Genomic DNA, 13,096 nt, shown 5'->3' on the forward strand with positions numbered 1-13,096 from the left:
ATTTCCCTATGATTACCACACACTTCTTTTTCCCCTTTTCCTTTGTACAAGGGAATAATTATACCTGAATTCCAATCCTCCGGGACTCTACCTTCCTCCCAGGCCAATCTGCACATCTTCCACATCCATTCTACTACTATCTCTCCCCCATGGTTCAGCATTTCACCACACACTCCATCAATTCCTGGGGCTTTCCCCAATTTAACTTTTTTCATTGCTTCCACAACTTCTATCCTACTGATTTCTTCCTGTCTTCTCACCTCCCTCCTTCTCCCAGCCATTCCCCAGCCACTTATACTCGAATTACTTCCATCCTGTATGTTCAACAATTCCTTAAAGTGTTCTCTCCATCTGCTCACTTTTTCTCCCTTCTCCACTAGTAATCTACCATTTTTATCTTTCACTCCTCTGCTAACCTCACTTCCACCCTGTCTTACTCTCTTCAACTCTTTCCAGAACATTTACTTACAGTCCCTCCACTATACACTCAAATTCCTTCCAAATTCCTCATCCACTCTCTTCTTACTCTCTCTTACTAATCTTTTCACCTCTCTCTTTCTTTCTACATATAACTCTCTCTTCCGCCTCTCAACTTCTTCCACGCCCCTATTTTTCATCCATTCATTGTATGCTTTCTTCTTTTGTGCCACAGCCTGTCTCACCTCTTCAGTCCACCACGCTGTTCCTTGCACCCCCCTCCGTCTTCTCTTCCTCCCACACACCACATTACATGCTGCAGAACTCTGTCAAATTTTTTCTTGAATTCTAAATAGACACTGCCCACCCATCCTTCTCTTTTCTGTAATGTTTCTGTAACTCTCATAGTAGCTTAACAGACTGGTAACACATGATTTTCCCCTTCTAAAACCAAACCGCCTTTTTGTTATTGTACTATGTTCTTCTAGATGGTTTACCCAAACTTATCAGCTTTTCTAGTATCTTACTTACAACACTGGTTATTGATAATGCTCGGTATTGAATGGATTCTGTCTATTCCCTTTCTTGAACAGGGGAACAATATTTACACTCTTCCAAATATCAGGTAACTGACCTTGACCTAAGGATTCCTCGAATATTAAATACAATGGTCTGCTTAACTCTTCTGCACATTCATGTAGCACCAACCTGAAATTTCATCAGGACCATTTGTGTGTGTGTGTGTGTCAGTGTGTGTGTACTAATCACAATAATTTACTAGGTATACTGAAGGATGTCAATGTAAATATGTTCCCAGCCCACTGTTCAGTTAATGTCAGTATCAAGCTGCATTTCTTATTGTATTCTTGCTATCATTAAAAGCTTTTATTCATCTTAGGAAGTATGTACATGTAGGTAGGAGTCTTAAGAGTTCATATAGATCAGTGGTTCCCAAAGTGGGAAGTGGAAAGATCCAGGCAGGAGGTGAGGTCCTGTGGGGCCGTGAGAAAAAAGGGGACAGTAGGAGGGCGGCAGGGTGGCATCAGAACAAAGTAAGCATTTGTATTTTTTACAAAATCTGTATGACAAAATCTAAGTCACAAACACTTAAGTGACATATATGCTTTACAAAAAATGAAAGTAACATAGAATTGTACACTAAAGCATGGTTTTATTTTGTGTTTCAAAGCCGGAGTTAAAAGTTTGAACGTTTGCCAGTGCTTGAATATCCATTAGTGTGTGTGTCATGAGGTAACTGGTTTCATAAATAATTATGTACAGTATATATATTTGTTTACTGCTTTAATTCCCTAAATATAGCTTTGCATGTGGCTTCAAAATGCTCGCTTGCCACCCCACCCATGTAGGGAGGTGGGAGTAGGTGGGGCCTCCTATATAGCCTATGCCCCCCCAAAGGAAAATTGAAATGACGCCCCTGACCACAGCTAATACCATTACACCAGTCCCGCATGACAGCCCTTGCATGTAATCAATATAGATGGCAGGTATTAGCGCCAATGCAGTGGCATGTGGAGGTGTATGATATATAGGACTGCTGGGCCTCAAGGGACGAGCTCTGAAACCTATGCCCAGGGTCAGACATGGACACAGACATGGATGCACATGCCTGCACTTATGCACACATGCACCCAAGTGCATAAACATATAAAAAAAAAGGTACGGTCACCGCTCGCACAACGTGCGACTCTAGTGGGGGACACTCAACACAGAAGGTAAAATCTGAGGCCAAAAAATGATCATCATGCAAAAATGATAAACATAACGCGGGTGGAGGAGGCTGGCAATTTTTCTGAAAACCGTACTATGCTGTGACAAAAGAGGTAATGCAGCCAGAGGCCCCAAATTGTAGTTTAAACAGTCATAACACGGACTAATAGGGTCATAACACAATGGGAACAGACCTAATGTGGCCAGTGATAGTCATAGCACGGGTTGCATCAGCCAATGTTGTATGGCTGTCACGTGTCTGCGCAGGGTGTCGTTGCAGTCCACTGAGCAATCCTACCCCAGTTAAGCCTACCCTCTCCCCTAGGTCTGGCTGCAAACGTGTTCTGTGTGACTTTTTGTTTTTTTTTTCCCCACAGAACTCCAGCTCCCCCCAGCAAGCCCACAACCTCTTCCATTCAAGGTAGAGAATCCTCTAATGTTGGTATGTAATGAAGTCTTTATTAGGTAGGTAAATGTCCTGAAAAAAACAAAAAAATGAAAATTGCCCCAAAAGGTGATCTTAAGGCCGGCTTGGGTACCAAGAAGCCCTTTAACATGTAAACATATGGCCCTATGGTGTTGAATATCTACAATGCGGGAGCTGCAGGGTACAGTATTACCGCTGTATATGAGTGGTGACTGTACTTTGAAAAATGTCCTTTCTTACCTGATGAGAGAATCAATTCCTCGGTGAATATGTTGTCTGGCAGTCCCTCCACTTCCTCAGATGCCTCAAGTGGAGTCATCTCAGACAGCTGGCTACTGTCCCCCTGCACAAATGAACATTTCAGGAGTTGTATTCTTAGCAAGTTTGTCTTAGATATGTACAATATGTCTTCGTTATAAATCACCTGTCTTTATCTTCCTGTCTGCTATTAAAAAAAAATAATAATAACAAGTCCACTGCTATCTACAGCTACTGCAATCTGACTTAGGACCTCCCCCCACAAGGTATTAAAAAACACAGAAAACATAGTATATCACAATGTTTGTTCATGAAATGCCATTCATTAATATGAGACGGGTGAAGTCAGTGAATGTGCAGCGAGGTTGGATGGTGAGGAATTGGAAAATGTGAGTATGTTTAAGTACTTGGGTAGTGTGATGAGTAAGGATGGAGGTTTGGAGGGTGAAGAGCTTGAAAGGGTACAGCAGGGAAGAAAGGTTGCTGGTTCTTTGAAAGCAGTGATAAGAAACAGGGAAGTGAGCAAGGAAGTGAAAAAGTTACTACATGACAGTATTGTGATACCAACTCAAACATATGGAAGTGAAGCTTGGGCGTTGTTGGAAGGACACAAGTCAAGAGTGAAAGCAGTGGAAATGAGTTATTTAAGAGGAGCCTGTGGAGTCACATGGAGAGACAGGCTGACGAATGAGGATATAAAGGAGCGTTGTGGTGTGGATGTGGATGTGATAGGAAGCATTATGAAGAACACACTCAGGTGGTTTGGCCATGTGGAGAGAATGGAGGGTGAAAGACTGACGAAGAGAGTGTATGTGAGTGAGGTGGACAGGGGAAGAGGGAGGGGGAGGCCGAGGATGAGATGGAAGGATGGGGTGGAGAGGTATATGAAAGAGAGGGGTGCGAGTTGGGAGCAGGGCAGTGAAATGGCGGGGGACAGGGAAACTTGGAGGCGATTTGTTTGTGGCCACCCCAAACGGGATTGAGGCGTCTGGCAATAGATAGATAGATAGATGTTAACCTTGTTTTTCAGGACCAGCTGGATGCGTTTTAGCATCACTTAGATCTCTAAAGTAATCTAAGGACATTTCTTTGCACCAAATATTTGTCAGTTCAGTCTTGAGATTTTCCAGATTGGGTGTCTTCTTCTCTGCCATGATTTTCTTCATCTTTGCCTGGCAGCTTTCTATCAGATTTAGATGCAGACCGTTGCCAGGCCAGTCGAGGATCTCAATCCGATTATTCTGAAGCCATTTTGTCACCTTTCTTGACTTGTGACATGGAGTTGAATCGTGCATGAAAAAGTTGCACCAATGAATAGTAAAAAAGTTTAACAAATGATCTTTCAGAACTTGAATGTACAGGCCACCATTCATCATCAAGTTCTTGGGAAGAATGAATAGGCCTCCCCTTCCCATTTCACCTGAGAAACACCTCCACACAGATAATGATTGTGGGTGCTTAACAGTCGGCATCGTGCATGCAGGGTCATATAGACTACGGGAGGCAGGGCGACGAACATTGGCAGAAAGCACCTGGAACACTTGAAATGTGCTTTCGTCGGAAAACATAACTTTTCTCCACTCACCTGATGTCCAGTGTGCATACTTCTTGGCAAACTGAATGTGCTGCTTCTTCATGTAGTCAGTGAGAAGTGGATTCTAGGCTGTGGTGCAGCTTGGCAAACCCAGATCCTTCTGCAAGCAGTGTTGGAGAGCTTGAACTGGGACGTCATGTAACAGCTGAGGATGCAATCTCTTCAATTATGCTGCTGTCAGTCGAGGATTCTTGATTACTTCCCTCTTCAGAAGTGTATCTGTACCACAGGAAGTCGTCCTCTTTTTTCCATTGCCATGTTTGCGCTCTGGTACAATATCAGGTGGGAGGCCGCATGCTGCAGCAAGAATCTTCATGACGGTTGACTTTGCACGTCCAGTACGTTCACAAATCGTGTTGATAGGGACATTATCCTGCCATCATGCAATGATACAGACTCTCCCATTCCTTGAGCAGTACTTTAAAGGCAAGACAACTCAACTCTAGGAAAACAACAGGACAAACAGTAATGTATATGAAAAAAGAGGGAGGTGCAAGCTCAGAGTGACGGGAACATATACTCCCACACTCGCTTCTGGGCAAGCACTGACGTGCTGAGTGTTTCACCACCTCACGCCAACATCAGAGAGTTGCCAGTTACTTCTTGCCCAAAAAATTCACTTGGTAGAGATGGAAACACAAAGCAAAGACAGACAACTCTCCCACAGCAATTTAGTGTGTAGGTCCTAAGTCAATTTGCGGTGCGTGTAAGAACCTGATTAGCCAGTACCCTCAAATAGTCAATATCAAATTTAAACAATATAAAGTAAAGAGTTGTGTTATTTTGGAGTGCATCCCTGACTTACAACAAGGATTGCCTGTAACACTACACTGCACCCAAATACTCTATACTAAGAATCTCTTTAACGGCACAATACTTTGCATAAATACCATACAAGAGAATATCAATGTTCTATATGCATCTAGCTGCCACATAACTGACAGAATATGATGTAGAAAATGTAGTGAAGGAATATATGAATGAGGAAGGCTTGAGGTGTTAGCAGGGAGTAGTGATAAGTAGTTCTTGAGAAAATTGGAGGTATCTTTGTTGTCATCACCCTCAATGAGTTAGGTACAGTATCTGTTGGCAGGTATCATAAATACATTCTCTCTTTAGCTACCACCATGACTTTCTGCGTTACTCCTGCTACTGTCACATTTCATTCAGATTAGAAAGGACGTCTCATTAAAGAATTAGAAACAACTCACGGTACACTAAACCCTTCTTTACTATGAAAAATTTTGTTATTCTTCTAACCATTAGATGATATTTATAATTAAGTAGACATCCTTCTCTTGTAATGAAGAGGTCAACTATGGTACTTGCAACTGGGTGGTATCCTTTCCAGTTCATTCTTGCTGATATTACATGCTTTTATTCAACAAGGAAAGGACTCATATTTTGAGGTGTTTATCATGACTTTGTCTAACCTCTCCACTTTGCAATGCCATTCCTAAGTCGCATAAACGTAATGTTAAAAAGAGAGCAAGAATAAAACAAAAAAAGGGCATCTCCAGATTGAATGGGTTAAGTTTTGCCATAACAGTACCTTGGGAGCATATGGTGAGAGTGGTGTGAGAGACTTGCGACCGAGAAGGGAGGGCAGACTGTACTTGTCTGAGAGTGCCAGGTAGGAAGACTTGCGGTGAGCTGAGCGTTTCTTCTCTCTCTCCAGTTTCTCAGCCTGAGCCAGTGCTCGATAGTGCTCCATCAGTGACTGCAGGAACCGATAGTGCTCATTGTCCTGTTCTCCCCATCCTCCAGAGGCTATGGGGAAAAAATAATCATCAACCGGACCTTCTTTCCCACCCTAGGACAGGGTACAGAGTATCAACAGCCAGACAGCCCAAATTTGCCCAATCCAGTGGGCCACGCTTCCATTCACTCACCATTCAAGCCTCAGGATTCCTGGCTCTAGCTGACACGCCAAAAACATTCACCACACCCTGGAGCTTCACATAAACATATCTAATAGAGTCAATCAGGATGCTGTCACATTAACAAAGGGTACCAAATCCCTGATCATGCACTTCTTCTCGCAACATTCATCCAGTAAGCTCGATCTCTTGTCAGTCCCCTAGCTTCACCAACTTCCATACCTCTCTTCCTCACACACTCATCCACCATATCCTTCCATCTTCTCCTTGGCCTACCTCACCTCCTTCCTCCTTCAAATTCACCCAGATATACCTTTTTCACCACTCTAGTGTCATCCATTCTCTCCACATGACCACACCATCTCAGTACACTCTCTTCGATTCTGGTGTCCACAGACTTCCTCGCTTCACATCTTTCAAGAATCACATTATTTCATACCCTATCCACTCTCTGTACTCTACATACATTCCTCAGCAGTCTCACCTCCACTGCTCATATTTTGACTTTTCATTTTCATGCCACATCATAGTCTCACACCCATATGTTAATGGTGGCACTAACACACCTTCATATAAGCCTCGTGCTGCTGCAACACTCAAGCCTCTGTTTCTTATCAAGGCCTCCATAGCACCAGCTACTCTCCTACCATGTGTCACTTTACTTTCCACTTCTGCACATTTTCCTTTCTTTTTTATCGCTGTACTCAGGTATCGGAACTCTCTCACCAATTCCAGTCTCTCTCCATTTACTGTAACATCGCACTGGGATTCACCTTCTCTCCCAGTGACCATCATTTTACTTTTTTCTACATTTACTCTTAAGGCATAATGCTCACAGACATTTGCAAAACTAGTCTATGAAGTTCTTGTGCGGTATTTGCAAATAGTATTACATCATCAGCATACAACAAATTTGAGATACCCCATCTATCACCATTCATTACCAATGCCATCCTTCTCTCCATTACTTGTGTTTTTACTTCTCTCATCACCCCATCCACATACAGTATATATTGAACAACCATGGGGACATCACACAACCTTGTTGCACACCCACAATGATCATGAACCATTCACCTAGATGCTCATTTACCCTTACAAAAGCTTCACTACCATCATAAAAACTCTTGAGGCACCTAGCAGCTTAACATCTACAATCGTACAGCAAAAACCTTCCACAATCCTTCTCTGTCTACTTTGTCATATGCTTCTTCCAGATCCATCTATCTATCTATCTATCTATTGCCAGATGCCTCAATCCTGTGAGGGGTGGCCACAAACAAAGCGCCTCCATGTCACCCTGTCCCCCGCCATTTCACTGCGCTGCTCACCGCTCACACCCCCCTCTCTCTTATACCTCTCCACTCCATCCCTCAATCTCATCCTTGGTCTTCCTCTCCCTCTCCTCTCCTCCACCTCACTCACATACACTCTCCTCATCAGTCTCTCACTCTCCATTCTCTCCACATCGCCAAACCACCTTAATGTGTTTCTCCTAACCCTCCTATCACAACCACATCCAGATCAATGAATTCCATAAACACCTTGTAGTCCTTCTTATAAGCCTTCTCCACTATCTGTCTTACAGCAAATATCTGATCCACACATCCTCTGCCACTCCTAAAACTACCCTGTTCATCACTGACTAGGACTTCTGAGATCTCTCTTACCTTCTCTATAGTAATTCTTCCATCTACCTTCCCTATCACACTCAATAAACTTATGTCAAAATAATTCTTGCACTCACTTTGCTCACCTTTATTTTTCTACAGGGCTACAATCACTGCCTTTTTCCATTCTGCTGGCACAGTTTCACTCATCCATGTCTTCTTACATATCTCAAACAAGCACTTCATTTTCTCTCTCTCCACTACAATTAATCATCTCTGCATACACTTCATCAACTCCAGCTGCTTTCCCATTTTTCAGCCGCTTCACAGCATTCTTCACTTGTGCGAGCATCACATTTCCTATCTCTGCATACCTTCTCTGCACACCCCCAAAACCAATCATGTTTACAGCCACTCTGATCTCTCTATTCCCATTCATCAGGCTTTCAAAATATTCTTTCCATCTGTTCCTTACTTCGTCCTCATGGGTTAATAATCTACCACTTACATCCTTCACACTTTCACATTTCTTTCCACTGTCACTTCTACACTTCTGCACCTCTTTCCAGAATAACCTCCTATTTTCAGAGTAATTTGCATTCATTTTTCTTCTAAGATCATCATTTTCCTCCTTCTATTTCCTCTTCACTAGTCTCTTTATGTGCTTCTTCCTCTCAATATATTCAGTTCCTATTTCAATTGCACTCCTGTCCTGTAACCACTCTAGTCACTCTCTTTTCCTCCACTGCCCTATTAACCTCTTCATCCCATCATGCTGTACCTTTCTTCTTTGTTGTTCCTCTTGCCACACAACACACCACTTTAGCATTCCTAACAAAGCAATCCCTAAATGCATTCCACAGGCAGTCCAGATCCATTTCATTCCAGTTCACTGATTCTAACTCCCCCCCCCCCTACTTTGGTCCTATATTCATCTGTAATTTCTCTGATCCTCAGCTTTTCAACTTTCATCTTTCTCCCTGAGTGCTCCACTCTCTCCTGGTCCACCTCACTCCTTTCAGCTTGATCTTGCATACCACAATCATATGATCTGACAGACCTCCACACCATTCTCTCACAGCCCTCATATCAGAAACCATTCCCAGCATCGACCTCTCTACGAGTACGTAATCCATCAGGCTCCTTTCAACACGATCCCTGTTTCCTCTATACCACATATATTATTGTGCATCATTATGTTTGAAATATCAGTTACAAATGCACAGGCTCCTTTCCTGACACATCCTTCAGTAACTTCCCATTATCATTTTCTCCTGATACTCCATTACAACCCATTATGTCATTCTCAGGACCAGTTCCTACTCTTCCATTGATATCGCCCATTATGATCACTTTATAGTACCTGGGAATTTCTTCCACTGCTTCATCCAGCTCATCCCAAAACTTGTCTTTCTCTCTCTTACTCCTGTCCCCACATGGTGAATATGCTACAATCACTGCCACTTTCACCTTCTGAAACTTGAACTTAACATACATACACCTCGAGCTGACACATTTGTAATCACTCATTCCACATTGCCACACATCGTTCATCAACAAAGCAACTCCTTCCTTGCATCGTCCTTGCCCATTCATGCCCAATCTTACACATTTCACATCCTCCCACTCCTCCACTTCACACCCTTTCATCTTCATTTCACACAATGCCATCACAGCATATCTTGCACTCTTGAACACATTCACCACTTCCACCCTCTTGCTCTCCTCATTCACACCTCTCACATTCTACATGGCCATGCAAATCTGCTCATTTGGTTGTGGCCCTGGGGCAGGCATTGGGCCCACTGAGGCTCTCCGAAACATTTGCCATGATTAAGTGATTTCAGATAGGGGAATCCGGGGGACACTGTCTTAACCTGGCCAAAAACCCCGCTTATATGGTTACCACTCAGTGTAGTAAATGGTTTCCTACGTACAGGAAACCAATGGGCTTGCCACTCCGTGTAGAGATCATAAGGCATCACTACAATGAGTGAGTGGATGATGGGCACCCCCATCTACGACAATGATAATGCACATAAGTTAAAGTAAAGTCAAAAGTTCACCGATAATAATCTGCCAGCACTTACTTGTCTTCCATATTTCTGATTCCTCCTTATTCATCAGACTATATCTCTCCATATCATATTCTTTTCTGTCCTTTTTATTGCCAACATGTCAAAATGTATCTCTGTCACGTGTTCCACTGTTACTGCAAACAGGGAGGTGACTGTGAGCCTTTATGATAGCAATGTAAGGCCTCATTATAAGTCATATACTTCTGCAATATACTACAGTACAGAAAAACTCCTACAAAAGCTTCTCTGATTTCACAATACATCCCACCTTATGACAAGCACTGTTTTTACCAAAGTCTTTACAAATACCTATAGTTTACTACAATATCCCCACAATAATGTGCAAGAACAATGTTCTTACCAATTGGCAGTAATACATGGCAACTCTAAATCCAAAATAATCTGGCATTTCAAAGATAAACTCTGAGGGTCAGCTAGGACACTTTAGGATTACATCCTGGCAGTCACAAAATAATTTAATTTAGTTCTTGTAGTAGGTGGGGGCGCTCACCATCCACTCACTCGATGCAGTGCTGCTGTCGGGTGTCTGTCCTTTCCTATCCTCCATCTTTCTTTCCTTCCATCCTCTTCTGTCTTTCTTGCCTTCATACTTTCCTTGTCCTTCTGCCTACAAGTAACTTTAAATTCCCTCATCTGTCTTTCTTTCCTTTACTCTTTTCTCTTCCTTCTGCCTGTGGGTGAATCTACACTGAGTGACGTGCCAAACGGTTTCCTGTACACCAGGAAACCATTTACTATGCTGGGTGGTAACCATATAACCAAATTTTGGCCCCTTGTGGTTTAGTGGGTAATTATTGCTCTCCAATTGGATTGAGCTGGTGAAGGTTTATATCCAAGGGGTGGTTGGGGTTGAATGCTCATGTAATGCCACTCAGGGATGAGTGAGCCTGGCCACTCCCATCTTAAATGTCGGGACCAACAGCCTAGCCTGGGGCTCCTATGCTCCTCATGGGGCAATGTAGGATTGGATGATGAATAGATGGATGGATAGGTGAAGTTCCTCCAAGCTTAAGTTAAATGAGAATTTATCTGACGATATCTAGTACGTCCTGCTTTCTCTGTTACTAACAGTATTACTGAGTCAGGCCTCAGATACCAAAATGAAACTTACATGTACAGTATATATAATCATTAATCTTTGAAACATTATTCTGTACAAGCTACACTGGTATTTACAATTTTCCTACACCTTAAACACTTGTTTGTCACAAAAATTAGAGACATTAAATATCTACACTGAAGGCTATTCATCTGGAGAAGATAAAAGTGGAAAAATGAAACAGTGGAATACTGAAAGGCCAGAAGTAAGGAGATATGGCTAGATGCAGCACGCCCTTGTTTTTATGACAAGGATGCATCAGAAAAAAATCAACTGCATAATAATTTATCATACATTGCCAGTTATAACATGGGTTCAATGGGGATACATTTTTGGAGAAGGGCACACACCCAACAAAGTATAAAAACAAGTTTCCAACTCACCTAAACTGGTAGTTATTTCATTTCAGTGCACTTCACTTGCATACCACCAAATATAAATATTGAAAAACATGCTTTCAACTTGCATAATCTGGTACATAGTTATTTTACTTCATGTGCTGCTTGCACTCCAACATACACTACTGTTCCATCACTGATACTAACACACCTAACAGTAACAAGTGTAAAGGCCATCTTGGAATAACAAATGATGAGACCTGCATGTGGGTGATCATATAAGTGAAAACAGTGATTGTATATTGACCAGTAAGGCTTTGTAGGGGATCAAATCGATTGTTTAAACAAAAATTCTATTGTATGTACTATCTATGTATCTACCTATATATATATATATATATATATATATATATATATATATATATACAGTATATACAGTCACTTCTCGTTTTACGATGGGGTTACGTCAGGTCATACTTTATCGTACACCGATTTTATTGTAAATTGGTACATTGAAACCCATTATAAAAGGGGGGGTTACGTCAACTCAACTTCCCAAAGTCACCTAACCAGGACTGAACCATAAATGACAACCCACCTTCATTCCTTCCTGTGTTGGTCCAAGTCATCCCCCACCGAGGGTGGGGGACAGCCTGTGCTTACAGGCACTAGTGGTCAGCCTCTGAGTCAGACAGGAACAGGTTAGGGGGAGGGGAATCTGGCCCATACCTGCACCAACCTTTGCACTGGGACCGATACCTGCACCAACCATAGCACTGGGGCCTACACTGGCACTGACCTTACCACTGGGCACACTAATTCACAGTAATCCCATAATTCACGCAAACTTTTTTCACGCGATTTCGGTTATCCACGAATTTTTCATACAGTAATTAAAATATAAAATTATAGTATTCAAATAAATAATTTTAATATATGAGAGAAAAAAATAAAATATAAAAATGCCAACCTGCTGCCAGTGCGCATACATATGTGTGTGTGTGTGTGTGTGTGAGGTTGGTCTACCACGCACCACACAGTCAGTTTGAATCCAACGGTCGAAATGCGTGACTGGTGAATTGTTATTTGTGGCTTATTTTTCTGCCTTCAAGTGACTGCTTGCCTTGTTTGTCAACATGGGACCTAAGCGTGGTGCTAGTGATGCATGTGGTAACACACCAAAGCAGACTTGTAAAGTGATGTCGCCGACAGAGAAAGTTAAAGTGTTGGACAAACTTAGGGAAGGAATGTCGGCGACAATTTGCCATCAGGACGATTCCCCGTCATTTATTTACAGACCAATTTATTTAGCACATCCAGTACACTAGTTTTTTACTTATATGAGTTATAAAATCCCCTGAAAATTAGTTATTGAAGTATTAATTAATCAATAATAAGTATATTTATAGAATGACGGGATTCATCCAGGGTGCTAATTGTTCTGATGGGGAATCATCCATGTTTTGACGGTGAATTGACTTTACGGGGAACTGTCTCGGAACTGTATGTTTGGGGTGAATGAGTCAACTGTTCGTACAATAAAGAAGGCAGAACGTAGCATACGGGAGGCAGGGATAGCTAGTGCACCAGACTGTGCTAAAGTGTCTCCACCTACGCCTGTGCTTATCAGTTTTCAGGAAGTGTTA

The 13,096-nt window shown here is 42.2% G+C and overlaps 1 protein-coding gene across 1 annotated transcript in view; it reads right to left on the reverse strand.

The window, feature by feature from the left end:
* DCTN4-p62 (dynactin subunit 4) overlaps positions 1-13,096 on the reverse strand; it is a 76,019-nt gene that overhangs the window by 42,422 nt on the left and 20,501 nt on the right. The window contains exons 4-5 of the mRNA XM_080277514.1: positions 5,977-6,194; positions 2,813-2,915 (exon numbers count right to left, since the gene is read on the reverse strand). Of these exons, the coding sequence (XP_080133640.1) occupies positions 2,813-2,915; positions 5,977-6,194 (321 nt within the window). The remainder of the gene's footprint in view (positions 1-2,812; positions 2,916-5,976; positions 6,195-13,096) is intronic.

This window comes from Coenobita brevimanus, chromosome 70 (assembly GCF_032717465.1).
Source record: "Coenobita brevimanus isolate Jiangsu-jjx chromosome 70, ASM3271746v2, whole genome shotgun sequence".
NCBI classification, from domain to species: Eukaryota; Metazoa; Arthropoda; class Malacostraca; order Decapoda; family Coenobitidae; genus Coenobita; species Coenobita brevimanus.